This window comes from Typha angustifolia, chromosome 10 (assembly GCF_048772165.1).
Source record: "Typha angustifolia cultivar Huaian chromosome 10, ASM4877216v1, whole genome shotgun sequence".
Taxonomy (NCBI): domain Eukaryota; kingdom Viridiplantae; phylum Streptophyta; class Magnoliopsida; order Poales; family Typhaceae; genus Typha; species Typha angustifolia.
In genome coordinates, this window is record NC_133248.1 from 11,116,144 (window position 1) to 11,137,380 (window position 21,237).

The following is a 21,237-nucleotide window of genomic DNA, read 5'->3' on the forward strand; positions in this document are numbered from 1 at the left end:
TTCATCGATCAATTAAATAAAAATATTACAGAGTTTCTCTATTCTCTTACCATGTTATAACTTATAATTACATTTCTATAAGGGTCCCTGACATAAATCAGCATCCCTTACTCTAAGTAGAGATGGAGAGAAAGGAACTACTAGCTGGTGATTACAATTTACAAGCTTAGATCTACATACCAGAAAAGCAAGCACTTAACAAATATTTATGACTAAGAAAACTGAGAAGAAATCCCCATCTGCTGCATGACTCAATCAATAACCTGGATTTCTGGGCATTCCATTATGCTTTCCAAACTGGGTTTCCAACCTTCATCTTTAGCCTTCTCTTTGCCCATCTCTACCAAGACATCCTCCAGTCTCCTCTCCCCATTCTTCAACCGCAACATCAACAGTTCCAGCTCCCCTTTTGTTAACAAGATCTTAACCTTTACCCCACCCTCTTCTCCTCTTCCTCCTCCTCCTCCTCCTCCTCCTCCTCCTCGAGGCTTTGCTCTTTGTGTCTCTTCCCTTAGTGCACGTGAGTCTATGCAGTTGCCCATGGTTCACCTTTGGCCTTGAGGGGAGAATTAAAGGAGCGCTTTGAGATAATCAATTAGCTTTCTCTCACCAAGCATAAACTAGGACGGTGGAGGTTTGGGTATTTAAGGCTCAACTTAGTGTTTTCATGAGCAACACAATGACGAAAATGCCCCTATAAAAGTTTCCTTGGAATAAACTCATGATTGATGTTAAAGTGTTGATTTACTGGTGTTAAAAGGTGGTGCTTTATTATTTATAGAAAATTCTTTTTGAGTCCTCTAGCAGTGTCCTCGAATACACGTCCAAGTAAGATATTTCTAAGGTGACAAATATTTACCGACTATCTATCTATCTATCTATCTATCTATCTATCTATCTATATGTGTACGTTTATAAGAATACAACAAAGAATTAATCCATAGCACTACTTACTCATTAATTATTTACAGAGCTAAAACATGGATCAACTCGAGCCACGTGGTAGGGCCCGTATGCTGCTGTTTGAGTGGATTGGGTCCCACCCAGAATTGAACCACAAGATGGTGAACGAAAAGGAGACAAAAGACTATTCTCCATAACTCCGCAATTATAGTGAATGGTTAAAGCTAAAATGGTTGGGGGGGAAGGGGGAGAGATAAAAGCCTGGATAGACGGCATCGTTGTCGAATAAGTTTCACCTCTGGAAAGCGATATCTCTGACTTTATCTCCATCATATGCTCTAACTATTCTGGCTGGATACCATTTCCCCCTTACCCGCTGTAGATGCTTATTTGGAGATATGCATGACCGCATAAAGCACTTAACGTGGATATCTTCTGTGTGCATGATAGCACGATAGCATGTGATTAACTACCTTTTGAGCTCGTTTAGTTCGCCCTCAATTCACCTTGATCTATGCTACACCGACATGCAAATTAATGGCGTGTTTCACTCTCTAATCTATATGGAATAACATAGAGCACTATCTATTAGTCGACTATACTTTCACTTCTTGTATAATTATAATTCGGTCTTATAATTAGCTAGACAAACTCAACCTTCCTTCTTCTTCTTCTTCTTTCTCACAGCACAGTCCACTTTAGTGGACTCTCCTCCAGTCCGAAATTTCTCAGTTCTTTCCAAGTACCTCGCCAACTACTCCTTTCTTGGGCATGCTCGACTATATATATATATATATATATTTAGAAGATATAATTACGATGGGCATTAACATGCATGGATCTAGTTCTTTAGATTGCAACAGAAAAAAGAATTTCTCTATGGGAGTTTCAAATAAGTGAAGCAGAATTAAGATCATTAGGGACAAAGTATGGCCCATACTGACGAAAAGCCGCGTGTGGTGACACGGAAATGTACCTCGTAGCTCCTTGGAATCTAGTGGACCTGGAGATCAAGTTTTAAAGGTTTTGGTGCTACACGTGAACGGACCAAATTGCACCAACTAAATTTTTTAACATGGACATGGATGATGCTCTACTGCAATGCAATGCCAAGTGCCAGGCCAACAACGTAGATGTCAACTGTCAAGGCCCCTACAATGCTTAGCACGCTAACATGCATGCAGATTGGCGCTTTAAGCACTGCTATAACAGCAACATATTAACACCCCCCCCCCCCCCACCCCACCCCAATCAATGCTGGATCTCGACTTGCTTCTCGTCATCCTAACGTCAGTAGTGCCTCAGCATTTAGCTTTTGATCGAACTAGCCCCTCACAACCTTTTTTCTTTTTCCCTTTTACCTGTCTAAGTTAAGATAGAAATTTATATACGAATATAAATGAGTTTTATCTAATTATCTTTTATTATATTTATATTATCTAAATTTTAATTGATATTATTTTTGACATTTTTAAAAAAAAAATCTAATTATATATAATTTTATCTATCTTTAAATTCAAATATGAGTAAAAAATAAAATTTTACTTACACAAATTAAATTATAGAGATATGAAGTGAATTTGAGCGTAACTTTTTCTAATAAAATTATAAAAAATTAAAGATATCTAGATTTTTTTTTTAACCAAAAAAAAAATCTGCTCGTAAATATCCGTTACCATGGTTCGCTGTTGAACTGCCGAGTGGGGGCGATTTTTTGTCGGAGCAATTGTACTTCAATTATATAATAAAACCGAACTTCAATTCACCGGTTTATTGGTCAAACTCTTGAACAACTTAATCCTTATATTAGTTAAATAATTCCAAGTTCCTGCTCTGTGGACCTCTCCTTCTTCAACCTCATAACAGGAGGTTTAGGTATGGAAGCTTTTAACCCCTAAGTAGATGGAAACGGTGAGTCAATCCCGGCGGCAATCGGTCAACTCGCGGTGATTCCCTCACTTACCGAGCGCCGGATTCCTCTCCAGCAAGGTATACATTGGTCTAGGGTTTTCGCGTTCCTCAATCCTTGTGCTCGAATTCTTTCTAGGATTAGTTTACTTTCTAGCTGAGTCTTTCGATGATTCTTGGCGTAAAGTTAAATTATTTTCAAATAGGCTAGTTGGTTTTGTTGTTTGACTTTTCTAATCTATTGTTGAGAAGTTACTAGAGATGTCCACTGCTTGATGTGAGAGAAGTGATAAGCGCTTGTTTGAGATAGGACAAGGAGGATGTGATGTGAGAATTTGGGGACGTTGTTGGAGTGGGCAGGGATGATTGTGTAGGTGTAATGATGCAGAGAAATATGATGATTTCACTCCTGAAGAGACTCAGACCTTTTTAATCTATCTAATCTTGGCAGTTTTTTTGATTGATATATTTCAAAAAAATATTATTTACTACTATCTTTTAATATATAATTAAGAATATTTTTGTTATTAGGTTTAAAATTTCATCGATTCTCAATATAATTATTTTATTTTAATACTAACTTTATATCACATTAAATATAATTATTACATCTTATATTAATATTAAACTAAATATAATAATAGCTTATATTAATATTATGTCTCTTATTCTGATATTAAAAATTAAAATATTTATACCTATTTTATCCTTGTTCTACGAGTTAAGCGAGAGCTAAGTATTTCTAAAGATTCTCGGAGGTTGAATTGTTACGTTCTTGCTACCTCTAGCCTGGACAAGAAACGGTATGTATTTAGTATTTTAGTTGCAACAAAAAATTAAAAGTAGGTACACTGGCGTACCTTTGCAGGCTACTTTCTATCCTCCTAAATTATTTGGAACGAATAAAACAAGAAGATATTCGACTTGTTGATTTGAGAATAATTAGCAGCCATTTCTTGGACGAGTCAATAGAAGCAAGTAGGTTTAAACATGATGGTTTTGAAAGTAATCATCAATAATTAGAAGCAGAAACTAGTACAACTGTACAAGTCCAAAAGTTAATGACATAGCCATATATTCACCTGCCATGCAGATTGCATGAACAAATCTGATCTCTATCTTTGTGCTAACAGAGCAAACTTATTTCGTCAAACACTGATTTGAAGAACATTTGCAGACTAGGATCTGATTAAAAGCTCCAGCACACATCTATACCAAGAACAATTACTGCAAGCTAATGAAAATGAAGAGGTATGGATAAGTTGCTTTGAAGAACACTAGGCAAATTGCAATCTGTAAAAGATATTCACGTCAGGCAATTCAGAAACTTGACATATTCACAAAAACGAATGTCAGTTGCTATGTTTCAGAATCCAAGGAAATGTTTATTGAAAGATATTGAAAACCTCCCAATTATTTGATTTTATAAATGCATCTGCACCAATTTCTGCTTTACTTAAAGAGGAAACAGTAAAATCCATAGAAGGGTTCTTCTTGGCTTTTGTTAAAGCCATTGCCACAAGTATGAAAGTTGTCCATAAAGTTCAAGCTTAGATATATTGATAGTTAATATTCACAATAAACATTGATGAACAACTACAAGATGGAGAAAATTACCATGTTGATGAAATGTCTTTCGACTTGTAAGAGTACATCCTAAAAGTCTGACTACAACAGTAAAGTAGTAAAGGAACTTGGAGAAGATACAATCTGTCCCATAACAAAGAACAGATTCATTGTTTGAATCTAACTTCAAGCAACTATACAACCTGATAATTACTGCCCTATAGCCTAACTGGCCAAATCAAAAGCAGCTGCAGGAATATAAAGGGGACCCGAGGGAGAACTTATGAAAGCCTCTGTTTCTTCTTCTTTGCAAGATTCTCAAAAACCGCTCGTATATCTTCAGAGGTGACAGGTTTTGATGTATCAAAGGATTCCTGGATGAAGGAATAACAAAATACAGAATGAATTTTGATAACTTTATGCACATTTTGACGGTTCATGCATGCCTATGTGTGCACAGCAGCAGAATGTTACACACAAATTATTTAGCATAAAATTAAGGTACTGAGGGAAAATGAAAGGAATGTGCAGATCTTTTAAAGCCATGCATCTATAAACAATAATACAATATTTTCAACAAAGAAGCTTGTATGCTAAAGTAATGGATGAGAAAGGTAATTCTCAACAAATGGAGCTGCTGAACTTTATACATTTAGACATCCAAGCATGTTTCTTAGAGTACTCGTCCCATCCCTCCTACTTAAATGCTTCAGTGTTAGCAAGCACTCCAGGTGCTCCCAAAAGTTTTACAACAGCAAAAGAAGACTACCATTGGCAAAAAATATATTTGCTATGAAACAGTCATAGGTCATAGCAATAAGCAATATAAAAGGCTAGACAAAGACATGTTACATCCGTAGTAATAGCAAATAATAGGCAAGCAAATACTACAAGTACTACATATATTCAATAAGCTATTTGATAAAGACAACTATTACCGACCATAAACTTCCCCCCATCTTCTCAGTATTCAGGAATATAGTTGAAGAAAATGAAAAAACGAAATTCATTTCTAACGTCTTGATCCTAAAATTAAAAATGCAACTTTTGAAATTTATAATGATTAGATAATAGTTGCTTATGAAGGAAATAAAGGTTCCAACAGTCGAAGGAACCAATCTCGATATTGGGCGTTTGAATGGCACTTTAAGTGTTTGAACGTAAATTCCCGAAAGCAAAAGATTTATTAAGACGTTCAAACGGCTCTACAAACGTTTGAATGCAAATTTCCAAGAGCAGAAGATTAAATAGACATTCAAACGCCCCAAGGCTGTTCGTACGTATTTACCCAAGAGCTAGAAAATAAATTAGGCGTTTGAACGCTCTCAAGACTGTTCGAACACCCGACTGCGAGGAACCCTAATTTAGGTCTTTTAGTTAAGTATTTTTACTTATATTATGCAATAAGATTCGAGTTTGTTCAATCCTATTAGTAAGTCTAGTCGAGTCAAGAAGCCACCTATAAATAGATGTAGTGTACATCTGGATAGTCATCTTGAATTATTAAAGTTAAAATTTGCAAGATTCTCTCCTTCCTCCTTATTTGACTGCCTTCAAGCTTTAGAACCCTAGCCACTATCTAGGATCTTTATTGTTGTCTTCCTCTTCATCCGGCTGCACCCTTTTAATACTAAAGAACGGTCATACTTCTTCTCTATCCATTTTCTACCAATTACATTGACTTACACCATTATCATCTCCACCACCTTGCCATAACCCTAGGCCGTTCACCACTACACCTCTTCAGCCTCTCCTTTCCATGATCCACTAATAAATTCGTTCTCCATCCCAAATATATCTCAATCCCAAAAGTACTTTATCATCTAACTGTTGGATCTCTAATTCACTCTTAATTTTAGAGATTCTTGGTAACCCTAACTTTCTCTACATGAGTCGGAATCCAGTTTGTCTTCGGATTTAATTTTACAGTGCTCGTGGAGTTAGGAAGGTGATCGTTACAAAATTCTCATCCTACCTTAGCATTTAAATTGTGTTTGCTTCTTATTAATTTCAAATAGAAACGTTTAATTAAAAATAAACTTCAGCAAAGGCTTTGGAGAGTCAGAATTAAATATATGGCTGAAGTGCTGAAGTTGTCAATACATGGTTTGCAAAGTGGGAAGCTTATGAAATGTTCAATCTGATGGTTCTGCAGCAAGATGCCTCATTAAGTTGTTATTGATTCAGCTTGCTGTACAGCAATCAGTAATTAGATTTCCTTGCTTATTTCCAACATAAGAGTAGATTACAAAATCAGCTTAATTCCAGCAAGAATGATTACTAATTTGTTCATCTTCATTTGCAAATGACCATTGACGATCCCAGATTTTATAATCTATTCACCTATATACACAAAAAGTGAGTAGTACTAAATTTAAGCTTGAGCTGCTTGAGACATATACAAGGGTATCATGAGCTCTTCTTCCAGAATACTGAAGACATGATGACAGCAAAATTGAGCCAACTTTCTCTGTCTTATTCCACTTATGAAAGAATGACGAAAGGTTTGATTGGCTTATTAGCTTCTCATTAAGGCTTGACAAGAACTAATCATGCCAAAATACAAGAGTATGCTGAATGCTGAGTACCCTGGATCACTATCACTTTGATATAAGATCTGTGTACCATACTGAATGGTGCACTTAAAAGAATTATAGCACAAGGAAATGACAGCAACAAACAGGCAAAATAAGTTCTTAATCTAGCGGACAGCTTTTCCATGCCTCTTGTTAATCCTTTTATAACTAAACAAGCAACATGCAGAAAGTTCAACTTTAACTAAGAAAAGAAAAAGGTATTCAGAAGCAAAGAAGACATACCAGAAAGGACAGGAACTCATTCTTCATGTCAGCAATGCCACTCAATATTTCTATCTTTTGAACGTGGTCAAGTGTATTGAGAAAGTTCAATTCAGCTCCTTCTTGCTGCTGCAACTTTGTCTCCCTCTTTTGTTTTGCAATTTTCTCATATTCCTCAATGGAATCTTCCTTATCGACGAGATAGCCAATACCTTTCTGAGAATAGAAGCCAGAGCAAGTTCTACATTTGCAAAGAAGATTTCTCCATTTTCTAGAAAGAAACAATGGTTCCTTTTTCTCTATTATGGTTGACACTACATTTATGTCCACATCAAGACTACATTTCAAGTCATGTTCTTCACCATCGGTATTTTCTTTAGACACCTCAAATGTTGCATTATTTTGTGCACTTTCACCATTAACATAATTCTTCCCATTAGGCATACTTCCACAAACAGAATCAGTGTTGAAGTCATTAACCAAAGTCTTATGAACTACAACACCGTTTTCTATTTTTCCTTTATCAATGCAACCTGAAGATCCATGCGCATGCACATTTCCATCAATATTGCCAACCTGTAGTGTGCATTTTTGCTTTGAAGATGCCCAAATAGAAGCAGGGTAAAATTTTAAGAAGGAAAAAGTAACTGCACACTCCTGGCAGATGAAATCATCATAAAATGGTTCCCCTTCCTCGTCTCTTGGTATCTGTGTAACAAGCAATATGTCAAGAAGATGATACCAGTGGTTCGTCATACTAGTCATTATCATATTACAATGCTGTAACAACAAGTATGTCCAACTAAGATTTACTTTCAGAATATCTTAAAAACATTGTAAGCTAATCAGAAAGAAAAAAAGGAAATGTTTTCATACAGTTGCTATCCAATTATATTACTAAATTACCCATATGGACCGAGTAATCGAAAGGCTTTGATGTTATAGCGTTCTTAAATGTGGTTCACAGCCCTACGAGGCAGGCCCTGGCAAAATGCAGCACAATGGCCAGTGCAGAGGGCATAGTCTCAACCTAAGCCGAATGACATAGAACAACAGCAACAAGTTGCTGGTCCTAACTATTTGGGGTCATCTCTGTTTAATGCAAGGCCACAAACAGATAGCTATGCATTATAAGTACACATTATGGGTTAGGCATGCAATGTAAATGAGTAGCTGACTAGCTGTCTAAGTTTATATGTTTGTAATTTTCATTTCAGTAATTCAGCATTTTATAATTGGGATATATTTGCTTCCTAAACTAGCTTAATTGAATCTTTAACATGACATTTCTTAGACAAATAGATATCCTAGAAAATAGTTCCAACTTTCTTTTATTCTTCATTATATTATACTATTATGTGCTTCCTTTTATACTTTCTAGCTTCTACACACATAAACAATTAATGAATCCAAATTATATTTACGGACTTAATAAAGACCTCATATGTAACCACCTACAACTAGCTATGTGCATATACTAAGACTTCTTTTAGGACATGGAACTTCTGCGTATCTCACTGGTGGGATACAAGTGACAGGTGAGAAAATTTGAATGGAGAAGACCGAGTATGGTTGTCGACAGGTGTTGTCAAAAGTTGCATGGGCCCCAATTCCAGCTTTTCAAAATATTAAATTCAGGTTAGCATGCAAACATTCAAGGCAATTTTGCAATCTGTAAGAAATGAATTTATGAGCTCCATGCCCCCATTAGTTCCATATTATTTTATACTGCAAGATATTACTTTATATACATGTCATTAAGCGTTATATAACATTATAACTTGAATAAGCTACCTTGCGTCCAAGCTGACTATAATCTGTAACACGACAATGATAAACAACATTACCATAAATCGAGTTAGCATGACTATAATCTGTAACACGACAATGATAAACAACATTACCATAAATCAAGTTAGCATGCAAACATTTAAGGTATCAATTATACCTCATTAGTTGAGTTGAGACCGAGGTGATCTTCATGAAACCAGTCCTCGCAAACGCAGCACTGTATCATCTCAACTTGCTCCTTGGCATCTGGATCAGGATAAGGACGACCACATGTGCAGTAAGAACCTTTAAAGTTATGGTTGTAAGAGTTCTCTAGGTTTTCAGGGTCTTTATCAGGATAAAGCCTGCAGAGAACATCTCCAAACTTGGAATTCCCACAGTCACAGCGGAAGTTTCTCTTGGTCCAGAGCTCAACAACCTTAACCAAGTAGAGGTACATCAATGTGAGTTTCCAATTGCAGGGAATAGTAGAGAAAACATAGAAGAAACAAATTAACAAATTGACAACAGCAAATACCTATGAACCTAAAATAAAACCAATCAACTAGAGTAAATGACAAGGAAAAAAAGAAGGAACCGTGTGTGTGGGTTAATATCAAGGAAGTTTTGGATGGCCAACTGGGTTTCAAAATTAGAATCAAAGAGATGTAAAACATTAAGGATCACCTCTTTTGCTAGAAGTAACGTAATCTTGCACTCCATTTAGTATTAGGTGAAGTTATCGCTTTCATTTTAAGCAGAATAAACACAATTAAAATCATCCATGACACAATTTTATCCTTCTCAGTACTTAAAATCCAGAAATATGCAACATTTAAGAACCTTTCTTGCAAACCAATTTCACGACAGAAGAATTTCATACGGAATATAATTCAGTATCATTAAAAAAAAGGCATCTTGAAATACGCGAAACATCATCTACCTCATGCCCGTCATGGCAGGTGAGGCTACAAGCAGTGCAAACCCCAGTGTTGCCGCCGGGAACACAGGTCAAGCAGGAGAAGATCGCTTGCCTCTTCATGTACCCAGACGCGTACGTGCATTCCTTGCCATCATCCCCACCCAGGACCAAATCAGCTTCCTAGGGTTTCAAATCACACTACAACCAGTCAAAGATATACCTAAAAATAACAAATTTAACTAAAAAAAGTAGGGGAAAAAACATATTTTTAACACAAAAGTCCAAACCAGTTCCTCAGCCTCGAGCTCCTCGATGTACTCCCCGATCGTCACCGTCTGCTCCACCTCGTCATCGAAAGCATCCGCCATAGCTTGGGAACAGCAAAAATGTGATCAATAGGGCAAGGAAACGAGAAGCCCTAGATGGCGGTGTCGAGGATTACAAGATAAGGGGGGAAGGGTAAACCCTAGATCTTAGGCAACGGCTATTTGATGTGGATTTGATGGGAATTAGGGCAAAGGAAAGATAGGATGCATAGATAGGTACGAAGGCAAGAGAAGGATGGAGATACCACCATAGAGCTCCACGGTGTGTCGGGAGTGCTTTATTATGTGAAGCTTTTGCGTTCATTAATGTTTATGTTTCTCTATTTGGTTTCCCGCCACATCTCACGTATCACACGATTCACCCCACGCCAAAGAATCTCCAATAAATTCCATACTCCGGTGAGCTTATACTTAGATAATTAACTCAAATTTAACAAAAAATATATATATAAATTACCGTAACATTACAAAAAATTTCAATTTAATGATCATATATTTGAAAGGATTTAAGACTTATAATTTTATATAAGAGAAGATACTGAAATAAAAATTTAAAACTATTAAATTATTAAGTATCATGAGAATTTTTTTTTATATAATTTATTTTGCGGTTCTCAGTAGGAATGTGTAAAGCCATCCAAGAGTGGTGGAGATAAAAAAGCCCATAACTTCAAAAGACAAGGTAATGAGATTATGAGAGAAAAAAACCCTAGACCAGGGAACCCGTTAAGATCCGACCCACTAGTGAGTGGAGCAACCCGTTAAGCTCACAGGCAGGAAGAAAAGAATAAGCCCTAGATCAAGGGACGCGAAGACGAAGCGAGAATGGAAGACGTTCTCACAGAAACCCCTCCCCCTTCTCGATTCTTCCAAGAAGACCTCGACAACTTCTTCACCCCATCTCCTCCTCTTCCCTCCCCTTTCCTCCTCCTAAACCCTAAGCTCAACCCTAACACAAAGCCTTCTCTCCTCGTGATCGCCATCTCCGCCCCCTCCCTTTCCCTCCTTCACCTCATCGCCTCCAAAACACTAATCGGAACGCTGATCCTCCCCGAAATTCCCCTCTCTGGCAATTCCCTCGCTCCCTCTCCCGGCGACAAGTCCTGCAACCTCTACGCCGTCGACCGGTCGCCCGCACCGACCGTCCTCGCGGCCGTCCAGTTCCCCGTCGCCGCTGAGAGGTCCCGCGCCGTCGCAAGGACGCTCCTCGGAGGTATCCATGCGGATAGGGTTGTGATTCTGGACTCGATCCGGAGCCTGAACTACAGAGGAAAGCTGGCCGTGGACGAAACCCTAGTTTTTAAGCTGGAGACGTCAAAGCAGCGGAGTAGTGGCGATCCGGTGGTAAAAGAGGTGGAGTATTTGCCGTCGGGGAGTGTGATGGATGGATTGGGTGCGGCGATTCTTGCGGAATGCCAGATGAGAAAGGTGAAGGGTACTATGCTTGCGACGTGGCCTGAGAGCGGAGGTTTGCCGGTGACGACGATCCTGAGATCCTTGTTTCGAGATCTAGGTTTTGATGTACACGGAATTGAAGGCGAAAGTGGTTTTAGTGCAGGGTTTAAGGTTTCTTCTCGTATTGATTCGGTTTTGTATACCTGAGAGGAGTTGGTATTGCAAATTTTCTCGTCTTCTGTTCTATTTCACAGATCTGTTGGATTGCAATTGATCCTGTTTTCCTTTTAACAGCACGCTTGCATAATCCTCTGATACTTGTTGTTATTTGGCATACTATATTTTTTAAGTCGCATTTTTAGTTCATTAGTCGCGTTCTTTTCTTCTAGTAAACATCCAAGGCAAGTAATACTATAACATGCATATAAAAAATGTGTTCGATTGACTTGAAATATATGCGAGAAGTTGTTCTTCCATGCCATTAGAGACCAATCAGGAGAATAACAGCAGCAGATGCAAGAAGTGTTAGATTAAAAATGAGAGTAACATAAAAGGTTTACCTGCTTTTCTTGGTTAGTTAGAATGTTCTTTAAATTTATTTCTTAGATTTGAAGGAGTTGAACTGAAGGAAATAATAATTTTGGATCATCTTGTGCTCTGTTTATCTCTATACTGTGTGAGCTTAAACAGGTTAGTTTACAAAAAGTTATAACTGTTCATGCGTTGTGTTTATTCTCTTGAAGCAAGCAGCCTCGTTATTTCAAATGAACTGTGAATCACAGTGCGTGCAAGGGAAAAATAATGGTGTTGATGATTGTCATCTCATGTTGATTATATTTTGAGCATCTTTATTGATTTAGATTTTATGAGCCAAATTATACTGGTGATCATTGATAAATGTTTCTTGCACTGGTCAGAAATGATTCATAATATGTGGCCCCAAACAGTTGAAACTTGTTATTGTAAGTTTGTAAACATTGTTTAATTGATATATTTTTCGCTTACACCTACGATGACAGCATTCAGTGGAAGACTTTTGTTAGTCATATTATGCTAGGATTGATAAGTAATATTTGGAACAATAAATTAAACAGGAAAGTGAACTCTTCGATTGGCTGGATGTTGATGAACTGACAAATAGGCAGTGTTATAGTTGGTATTCTGTGTCTCGCCGCTGGAATCATCGATTCTAAGGAGGTGATGATGCCTCCGCTAAACTCGTAAACCTCTCTTATCCCTCCTATAAGCTTTTTCTTTGTCGTTCTAGTTCTCTCATCTAGATCTCTCTCTCTCTGAGATGGTAGTTTAGAAGGAGGTGATTGGGAATCACGCTACCCGATAGCGAAGGACTGCTGGAAATAATAGCACCGGAAACAATGGCAACACAAGCGTTAATTTATGAAGCACCAACTCATCTCTATACCCGTAACAAAACCCTTCTCTCGGGCGACATGTCGGGCCCACCTATTATTCATGCTTTCATATTTTGCACCAAATAGAAGCACTAGCTACTATTTAGCGGCACTCTTTCTAATAAATACTAATTTTTTTATATATTATATGATAATTTTTAATATTTTATATATTAAAAATATTAGATCGTTATAGTGCTCTATGAAATCTGCTTTTCCCTTTCAATATACTGCTTTTGATATATATTTTTTTAGACTTGTAACTGGATTCGACCAATTAATTTGGTTGGGGCTCTAATTCTTTTCTTTTGAATAATTATGAAACCTTGCGTGTATACTTTTCTCAAGTACAATTTAGGCATAACTATTTTTCCATTTATTGGTTACAAGCAAGATTTAGTTGAATATTACGATCAACAGCTCATGAAACATCATAATGTAAAATTGAAACACTTTTACCTACTTTAGTATTGGATACGATCCAGCATAATTCTAAATAAACTGATATCTTTAAGATTAAGGCACTTGCCATATGCTTTATCGGTTTATTGTATAAGAAGTTTCAAGCTAAGCTTGGAAACGTAAATTAAGCTGCTAACATAATCTTATCTTGCACAACTTTGTTGGAATTAGGTGATACATGTAACTATCATATTTATTTAGGGATCCCACTCGATGTCACATTAGCTCTCGCTTAATTAAGAAGCATAATATGGCAATACCTCTTATTTCTTTGAAGGGTTGTGAGTCCCACTAATCAATTTGCATATAATTCAAAGATCAACTTGAAATCGTTTCTCTCAGTAAACCTTATCTGGCTTTATTCACGATATTTTCTGATAATACAACACCAGAATAAATTTTTTTTATAGAAAAAAACGAGAATAATAGTTCCTAAACAAAGATAAGTATTATGCGGCGGTGCGCCTGCCACAATAACGTCTCCAAAGGAAGCGTGACGCCTTAAACCATAGCAAAGAGAGGGAAAAGCAAAGACTACGGAAATAGGTAATAAAATTGCATGCAGGAATAGGTGCGAGTGGAGAGGTAGAGGAAGAGGAAGAGGATAGAGAAGAAGCAAAGAGTACAAAGATGCCTACTTCTATTCTCGTCTCTGCTCCTTTATTGATACCTTTCCCTCTACCTCCAACTGCTCGCTCCTACTCCATCTCCCTCTCCCTCTCCTCCTCCTCCTCCTCCTCTTCCTTATCCTCTTCCTCCTCCTACTCCTCTTTTTCTACTCTTCTTCGCCATTCCAAGATCTCGTCTCCTTTCCCGATGCGCCGCCGCCGGGGGAGGAAGGACCGTTCGGGCGCCGCTAGGTCGTCGGCCGGCGTGGAGGATCCTGAGCCCTCGGTCGCCGTGGAAGATAAGGTTCGTGTTCGATTTCCCGGTTGATTCGATCCTAACTTGCGGTTTGGAGTGGATACCTTAGATTCCTGACTGGATCTTTATGTTTTATATTTCTTCGTGCAAATTTCTTGATTTGGCATGATGTTTACTCGTCGTATCTCTCGGTAATGCTGGTCTTAAACTTTTGGCCGTGGGAAAAATGTAGGTCATTGGTCTAATTTTTAAGTCAAACAGTGCCCTGTTGTGTATTTCTTAAAATTATGATTGTTATGCATCATACATGATCAGTTAGATCTTGATGCCATTATGCAGAAATGTCTTGCCATACATTTTAGGTGGACAATGCTGTAATTCTTGCAGTTCCTTTTCTCTAATAACCTTATCAACTGCCTTCAGTTTGCTGAATGATATGAATCTCTTTTATGATATTACAGAGGGTGGGTCCAGACCTTCAAACACTTTTGAGGAGATTTTGGAAAGTCGCTGCCCCATACTGGTCATCAGAGGACAAAGTTCAAGCAAGGCTGAGGCTTGCTGCTGTATTTGCTCTCACCTTGGGAACAACAGGGATTAGTGTTGGATTTAACTTTCTCGGTCGTGACTTTTATAATGCACTTGCTAGTAAGTTTTTCTTTTTGGTAGCAGTCTTTATGTCGTACGTAGTTCGCATCTTATTGTTACCTTATGTATGAGATGATTAATTATCAGATGCTGCTAGAAATTCTCTTGCTAATTTACTCTAGTTGCTTCTCGTTGCTTTTGCAAGACAAGGATCAGGAACAGTTCACGAAGCAACTTCTCTATTACTTAGGGAGTTTTGCTGGAGGAATCCCGGTGAGCATATAGCTGCTCTCTTGTAGGTACTGTTCTGCAAGCCATACAGAGAACAATTGTCCATCTAGATATGTCTTTTGGTCAAACATATGTACTTATATTTCAGCTTTGTATAAATATTTTAATGACTTTTGTATAGTTATGTCAATTTTTTAAACTTAATAAATGCTACATGCCACTTAATGAAGTCTTATCAATGTAAATGATAGGTTGTCTTCACCTAGAAGATATCTTATTTCTCACCTAGTATATGGAATTTAAATTAATGTTGGTTACAGAAGAAATTTTATTTTCAGATAGAACTGTAATTCTGTGTCTTTGCTATCTTCTCTGCAGATCAAATTGATGTAGCACTGTAGCAGATTTTTTACTTACCTAAGTTTGCATGCCTATAATCAACAACTTTTTCTTGCACAGGAGTTCATCCCAGTAAGCATGCCATTGTGACACTATGCAAACTAGTAGATAGTTAACTTTCTAGTGTTGTGTGAAATCCCAAATAAGGACGGAAAGCTTGCTTGTTGCTGTAGTTGTTTTACTGTAATCCAAAAGATAGTATATTAATAGGAGAAACCAATAAAAGCGATAAGTTATTCACACACTGATTATGTGACAAATGTAAATATTTGTCACTAAAAAGTCGAAAAAGGATGTGAAGATAGGAAAAATGCTCAATAAATAATAGGACTTAAATATTTAGTATCAAAATTTCAGTAATACAAGGACAACATGCAGTGTTTTTTGCTATTAAAACTTACTTAAAGCTGTTGCTTAGTGGAGAGGCCTCAACTGTTCAACATAAGCGGTTACTTGGCAATCTCTTCTTTGTCAAGCAATATTTTGTTCAAAGAGTCATTCCCTAATAGGCAAAAAGAAGAAACAGTGCTGTATGACTGTATGGGACTACGTGAGAAACTGTTGGTAAGATTGATTTCATTTGTTTGTGTGTTCCTCCAAATATAATGTTTTGACTTTTAAGGACAGAAATAATGGCAGTGATTTAAACATCTGAAGAATTTACTATTTTTATATTAAGTAGGACCTGAAAACATAATGGTGGAAAACTTTATTGTTATCTCCTTTGTGTAATGGGTTTCTATTAACTAATATACTATCGGTCTCTGTTGTTTTGCAGTTCTTTGTCTTAAGGGATTATGCAAGAGAAACCCTTTCTCTAAGATGGAGGTCTTGGATGACAACTTACTACATGGAACGCTATTTTAAGAACCAGACCTTTTACAAAATCCAATCTCAAACATTAATTGATAATCCAGACCAACGTATTGTTGATGACCTAAGTTCTTTCACTGGCACAGCACTTTCATTTTCTTTGATCCTCTTCAATGCTGCGGTGGACTTGATATCATTTAGTAACATTCTTTATGGTATTTATCCACCACTTTTTATTGTCCTTCTTGTTTACTCTATTGGAGGGACAGCTCTTAGTGTCTTCCTTGGAAAGGTAGATTTCCTTGTACATTGTCTTTTATTGCATGGGATTGGGTGAAAGATTTATGAACTCTTTGTTTCTGTAGTTTATTAATAACTGCATATTTGCTTTTGCAGGGTTTGGTTACTTTGAATTTCATGCAAGAAAAGAAAGAAGCTGATTTTCGTTATGGACTCGTACGGGTTCGAGAAAATGCAGAGTCAATTGCTTTTTATGGTGGTGAGGGAAATGAACTGCAACTTTTGTTGGAGCGCTTTAGAACGGCTTTTGAAAACTTAAGTGTAAGTCCTGCTTGTGTAAAGATATGTTAGATGAAAAAGGTTAAATTTGTAAAGTTTGAACAGTTTAAGGTGATATTTTCCTAAGATGGTACTGTTCATTGAGCTCTTTATCTGGTCCAATTTCTTATACTATGCTTTTGAAGTTTTGCAAAAATGTGGTAGGATCTCTATCTGAGATAATGGTTCATGATCCCGTGTTATGGAAATGTATCTCTAATTTTACCTTGAGATGAAAATTCTACGTTTTCTGCTGGATAACTGCTTCTGCCAGCTCCCATTAATGCAAGATCCATTTTCATCAATGTACCATTTTTCTACTTCTCCTTTTGACTCATATGGAGAAGCCTTTACATAGAAGAAATGCAATCATTCAGCTTATCTCTGATATTTTCTGGTCATTCATAACTCTTACTGCAAGATATGCCTTTATATCCAGGACACCTAACTTTTGTCCTTCTTCCTTGTTGCAGCAATTGTTGATATCATCTCGAAATCTGGAATTTTTCACCAGTGGTTACCGCTACTTGATTCAGATTCTTCCTGCCGCTGTTGTTGCTCCAATGTACTTCTCAGGAAAAATAGAATTTGGAGTGATCAATCAATCTGTCTCTGCTTTCAATCATATACTTAGCGACTTCTCTCTCATTGTATATCAATTTCAGGCAATCAGTGCATTCTCAGCTGTGATTGACCGTCTAGGTAAATCTTCTTTCTATTTTCATTCATGTCTTTTCGATGTATTATGTAGTACCTTATTCGTACTAGTTGAAATAGTTGTCAGTCTCTAACACATTCAAATTTACCCAATTTTCATGCATACCTCATTATAAAACTCTTCACAGTTTAGAGTCTAGATGCATAAATTGACAGTCTTTACTAATTAATCATGATCTTACTCTTTTCTTAATTTTTCTGATAAGAAATGGCCTGATGCCACATTTCAATGAATGGCATGTATCATTGCCTTCAGTAGGGCACCAGTGTAAGCCTGGCACGCATAAGATCCTCTGTGTTGATCGATGTGAGGTTTTGCTAACTTGAACTATAGCAACATTCCATCAGTGCTATAGCAGGGAGTGATTCTTGAGATAATGAGAAGTTGAGAACCTTCTGTAATACATTTCATGGTTTGTAACTTAATAAGCGGGTAGGGCAAAATCATTTTTTTGGCAGTATATATATATATAGTGTATGTGTGTGTGTGGGACAGTTCCATCAAGAGGGGTAGTAAAGATAGCTAATACTAAATAGAATAAGAGATAAAGATTTTGGTTGGCCTCTAAACACTAACAAATAAATTGGATTTAAAATGGACACAAACTGGTATCAACAAAGTCAAAGTTGCCCTACATGCTTTGCTCCTAAGAGTAACTATAGTCTTACCATCACATTTTGATCTTGTAATGCAAAAGCTCACCTAAATTTTAAAATGTGCCTTGAATAGCTGTGAAATGAATTTTCTCACGCTGTGCAGTGTGCACCCTTTAGATACAGACCTATATCTCTCTGTCCACTCTCCATTTATAAATGCATTTAATATTATTAATTAATAGTAGTAATCCATCCAGGAAATTAGGACTAGTTCTGGATCTCTCTTGTTTTAAGTGCATTCGTCCTTTTGCTTCAGGTGAGTTTGATGATCTTTTGGATGAGAATCTGTCTTCTTCTGCATCTGAACATGATACTACAGAGGGGATAAATATTCTCTTTAAAGAGAGTGACATTCCCTCTTCCTTGGGTTCTAATGGTGCAGTGCCTCAGACTGACTGTTGCAAACTATTGGAGATTCACAGTTTGACATTACAAACACCTAGAAGTAGAAATGTTCTAATTACCGACCTATTTCTTGAGATCAATGACAAGGATCACTTACTGGTACATATTTTTTCTTGTATCAATTTTATTTTATTCGGCTTGACAATATTCTGCTCAAGCAGAAAGCACATTTTCTGGTTTGTTTCACTTTTAGGTGATGGGGCCCAGTGGCAGTGGCAAGACTTCCTTTTTACGTGCCCTGGCTGGTCTTTGGAATAGTGGTAATGGGAATATCATATTTTATGTAAAAGGTGATCAGGAACTTCAATTATCTGGTTCAGCAGGGATTGACTCTTCCAAACCAACAAATGGAATGAAGAAAGATGAAGAACTTCAGAGCTCCAAAAACAGAAGAGCTTCTAATGTATTTTTCCTTCCCCAAAGGCCATATATGGTTTTGGGAACACTGCGCCGGCAGTTGCTGTATCCAACATGGACAGATGGTATACTCCCTTTGCATGACAGTCCTCAGAATTCTGGTATGTCTTAATCTGGATTACATGTTATTTTATAAGTTCTACTCTTGTTGCACTTATTATGGAGAAGAAATATGGAGCTTAAAACTTTTAGAAACTACGTTTATTTCCTCTAGTCATCCTAACTTGTATCTATACTTCAACAGCCTTTTCAGAATTCACATTTAGTCCAGAGTATAGAGTAATTTTCTCTCCTCAGACCTGTAGAAATGGTTATCTATATCAACAAGTATATTGGATTAGTAATATATCGGTTGAAGGTGCCGCTAATGGCGAACAATAAGACTTGCCACCAAATTCCATGTTGGTGCATGTTTGGTCATTGTAACTATATCTGAATAGTGGTTGGTCTTTTTCTTCATACAATTGATGGAGAGTTCCAGGATCAGTATCTAAATTTATTCTATTTATGATTTCTCAGGTTCTCTGCCCTTTCTGTCTCAAGTTCCAATGACAAGTGATGTAATAGATAAACCTAAAATGCCCACTGCTGATGATCTGGTCAGAGTTCTTGAAGTTGTTCGGCTTGGAGACATCTTGTCTCGTTTTAATGGCTTGGACTCCATATATGAATGGTCTAGTGTTCTTTCTCTTGGAGAGCAACAGCGCCTTGCCTTTGCTCGATTGTTGCTTGCAAAGCCAGAGCTAGTTTTATTGGATGAATCTACAAGTGCACTAGATGAAACCAATGAGGTATGTGCAGATATTCAATTCTTTTTACCTCTAGAGTGCTTGGGAGTTTCATATTTTCTGTAGGTATTTTGGAAATGGATTGCTGGTAAAATCTGTGTCATTTGAGTATAGCAAATGTGAATACTTATTTTCATCTATGCAAGAGCGGCCTCACTTTCTTCACTACTAACACAGTAACACACAAAAATTGGATATTACTATATATGTATCCTTGTATGGAGAAAAACATTTATTTCTAGTTGCCAAAGCCCACACATAGTATGACAGACTTGACTCACTTGGATAAGATTTAATCTTTTGGAAACCTCTTTTCTTCGCGTCTTCTATGTGGGTGATGTTTGATACTGGATGCTGTCTATTTTCTTGTTTCTGTTAAGCATTTCCTCTTACAGTTGCATACTTGCATGTTATCTACAGGCTCATCTATACAGGCAGATTGAAGCTGCAGGGATAACATATATCAGCATTGGCCACAGAAGAACACTTTACCGCTACCACAAGAGGGTCCTCCACATCTCAAAATTTGATTCAAGAAATAACAGTGGACGTAACTGGCATATTGAACCCATAAAGGCGTCTGTTGAATCCTTCGATGAGACAGCTCCTGCACCCTAGTTTTCAGAAGACCTTTGGCATTGTAAGATAGTAGGCTTATGAGAATTTACCATCTGAATACTGAACCACTGGGACAAGATGCAAGCACCTTCTCTGTTAGGATCTGGATTGGTGAATCTTTGACAGTAATCCATCTTTGCACCGATATTCTCTTGTTCCTCCACTGATCACACGACCTACATTGCTCCAGATGAACCAAAGGACACTGAGGTCAGAGTTCTTGGGTGAGCAGTTTTTGTGAGAGTATAGTTGTCAAGGGTCCGATGCTTAGATTTGGTTCGCAAGATATACAAGCTAAACATACCTCACTGTTTCTGACACAGGATGTTATCTCAGGTACACGGTGGTCATTAAGAACAATGACATGCCTCACTGAATTTGTTGGTATTCTCCTGTCTAGTTGGCAGGACAATTTCGTGGCCATATTTGTCCATACCAGGGCTACTTTGGTTCACTATGTTTGTATTGCTAATGTAAGTTATCCCTTTTAACTGGAGAAACGGAGCCCTTCTATTTGTCGAAGCAATTGGTGAATACATAAAAATTGCGTTCCTAGTTCTCTGAATTTTCTTTAGCTCAGCGACAAACGTTACTGTAACATAAACAACTTCCCTAATTTTATTGTAAATCAATTTCATTGTAAATATAATATGATGTTTTTCTTTTTTAGGGAAATTGATTAAATACAAGCTACAATACTGTACGTTATTATTATCATTC

The 21,237-nt window shown here is 37.2% G+C and overlaps 3 protein-coding genes across 3 annotated transcripts; 2 read left to right on the top strand and 1 right to left on the bottom strand.

Annotated features, from left to right (window-relative positions):
- Positions 1 to 4,415: 4,415 nt before the first annotated feature.
- Positions 4,416 to 10,520, bottom strand: LOC140769351 (uncharacterized). The gene is made up of 5 exons (XM_073110026.1): positions 10,155 to 10,520; positions 9,889 to 10,047; positions 9,124 to 9,384; positions 7,197 to 7,883; positions 4,416 to 4,751 (listed from the first exon to the last, which is right to left on the bottom strand). The coding sequence occupies exons 1-5, from the start codon at positions 10,233 to 10,235 to the stop codon at positions 4,659 to 4,661; spliced, it is 1,281 nt and encodes a 426-aa protein (XP_072966127.1). The 5' UTR covers positions 10,236 to 10,520; the 3' UTR covers positions 4,416 to 4,658.
- A 468-nt stretch (positions 10,521 to 10,988) lies between these two features.
- On the top strand, positions 10,989 to 11,959 carry LOC140768682 (uncharacterized). The gene has a single exon (XM_073109045.1). It carries the CDS (start codon positions 11,019 to 11,021, stop codon positions 11,793 to 11,795), a length of 777 nt encoding a protein of 258 aa, XP_072965146.1. The 5' UTR covers positions 10,989 to 11,018; the 3' UTR covers positions 11,796 to 11,959.
- Positions 11,960 to 13,961: 2,002 nt separating this feature from the next.
- Positions 13,962 to 21,171, top strand: LOC140768859 (ABC transporter D family member 2, chloroplastic). The gene is made up of 10 exons (XM_073109308.1): positions 13,962 to 14,374; positions 14,788 to 14,974; positions 15,120 to 15,187; positions 16,323 to 16,649; positions 16,754 to 16,918; positions 17,389 to 17,617; positions 18,546 to 18,793; positions 18,888 to 19,212; positions 19,631 to 19,902; positions 20,320 to 21,171. The coding sequence occupies exons 1-10, from the start codon at positions 14,093 to 14,095 to the stop codon at positions 20,515 to 20,517; spliced, it is 2,301 nt and encodes a 766-aa protein (XP_072965409.1). The 5' UTR covers positions 13,962 to 14,092; the 3' UTR covers positions 20,518 to 21,171.
- Positions 21,172 to 21,237: the final 66 nt, after the last annotated feature.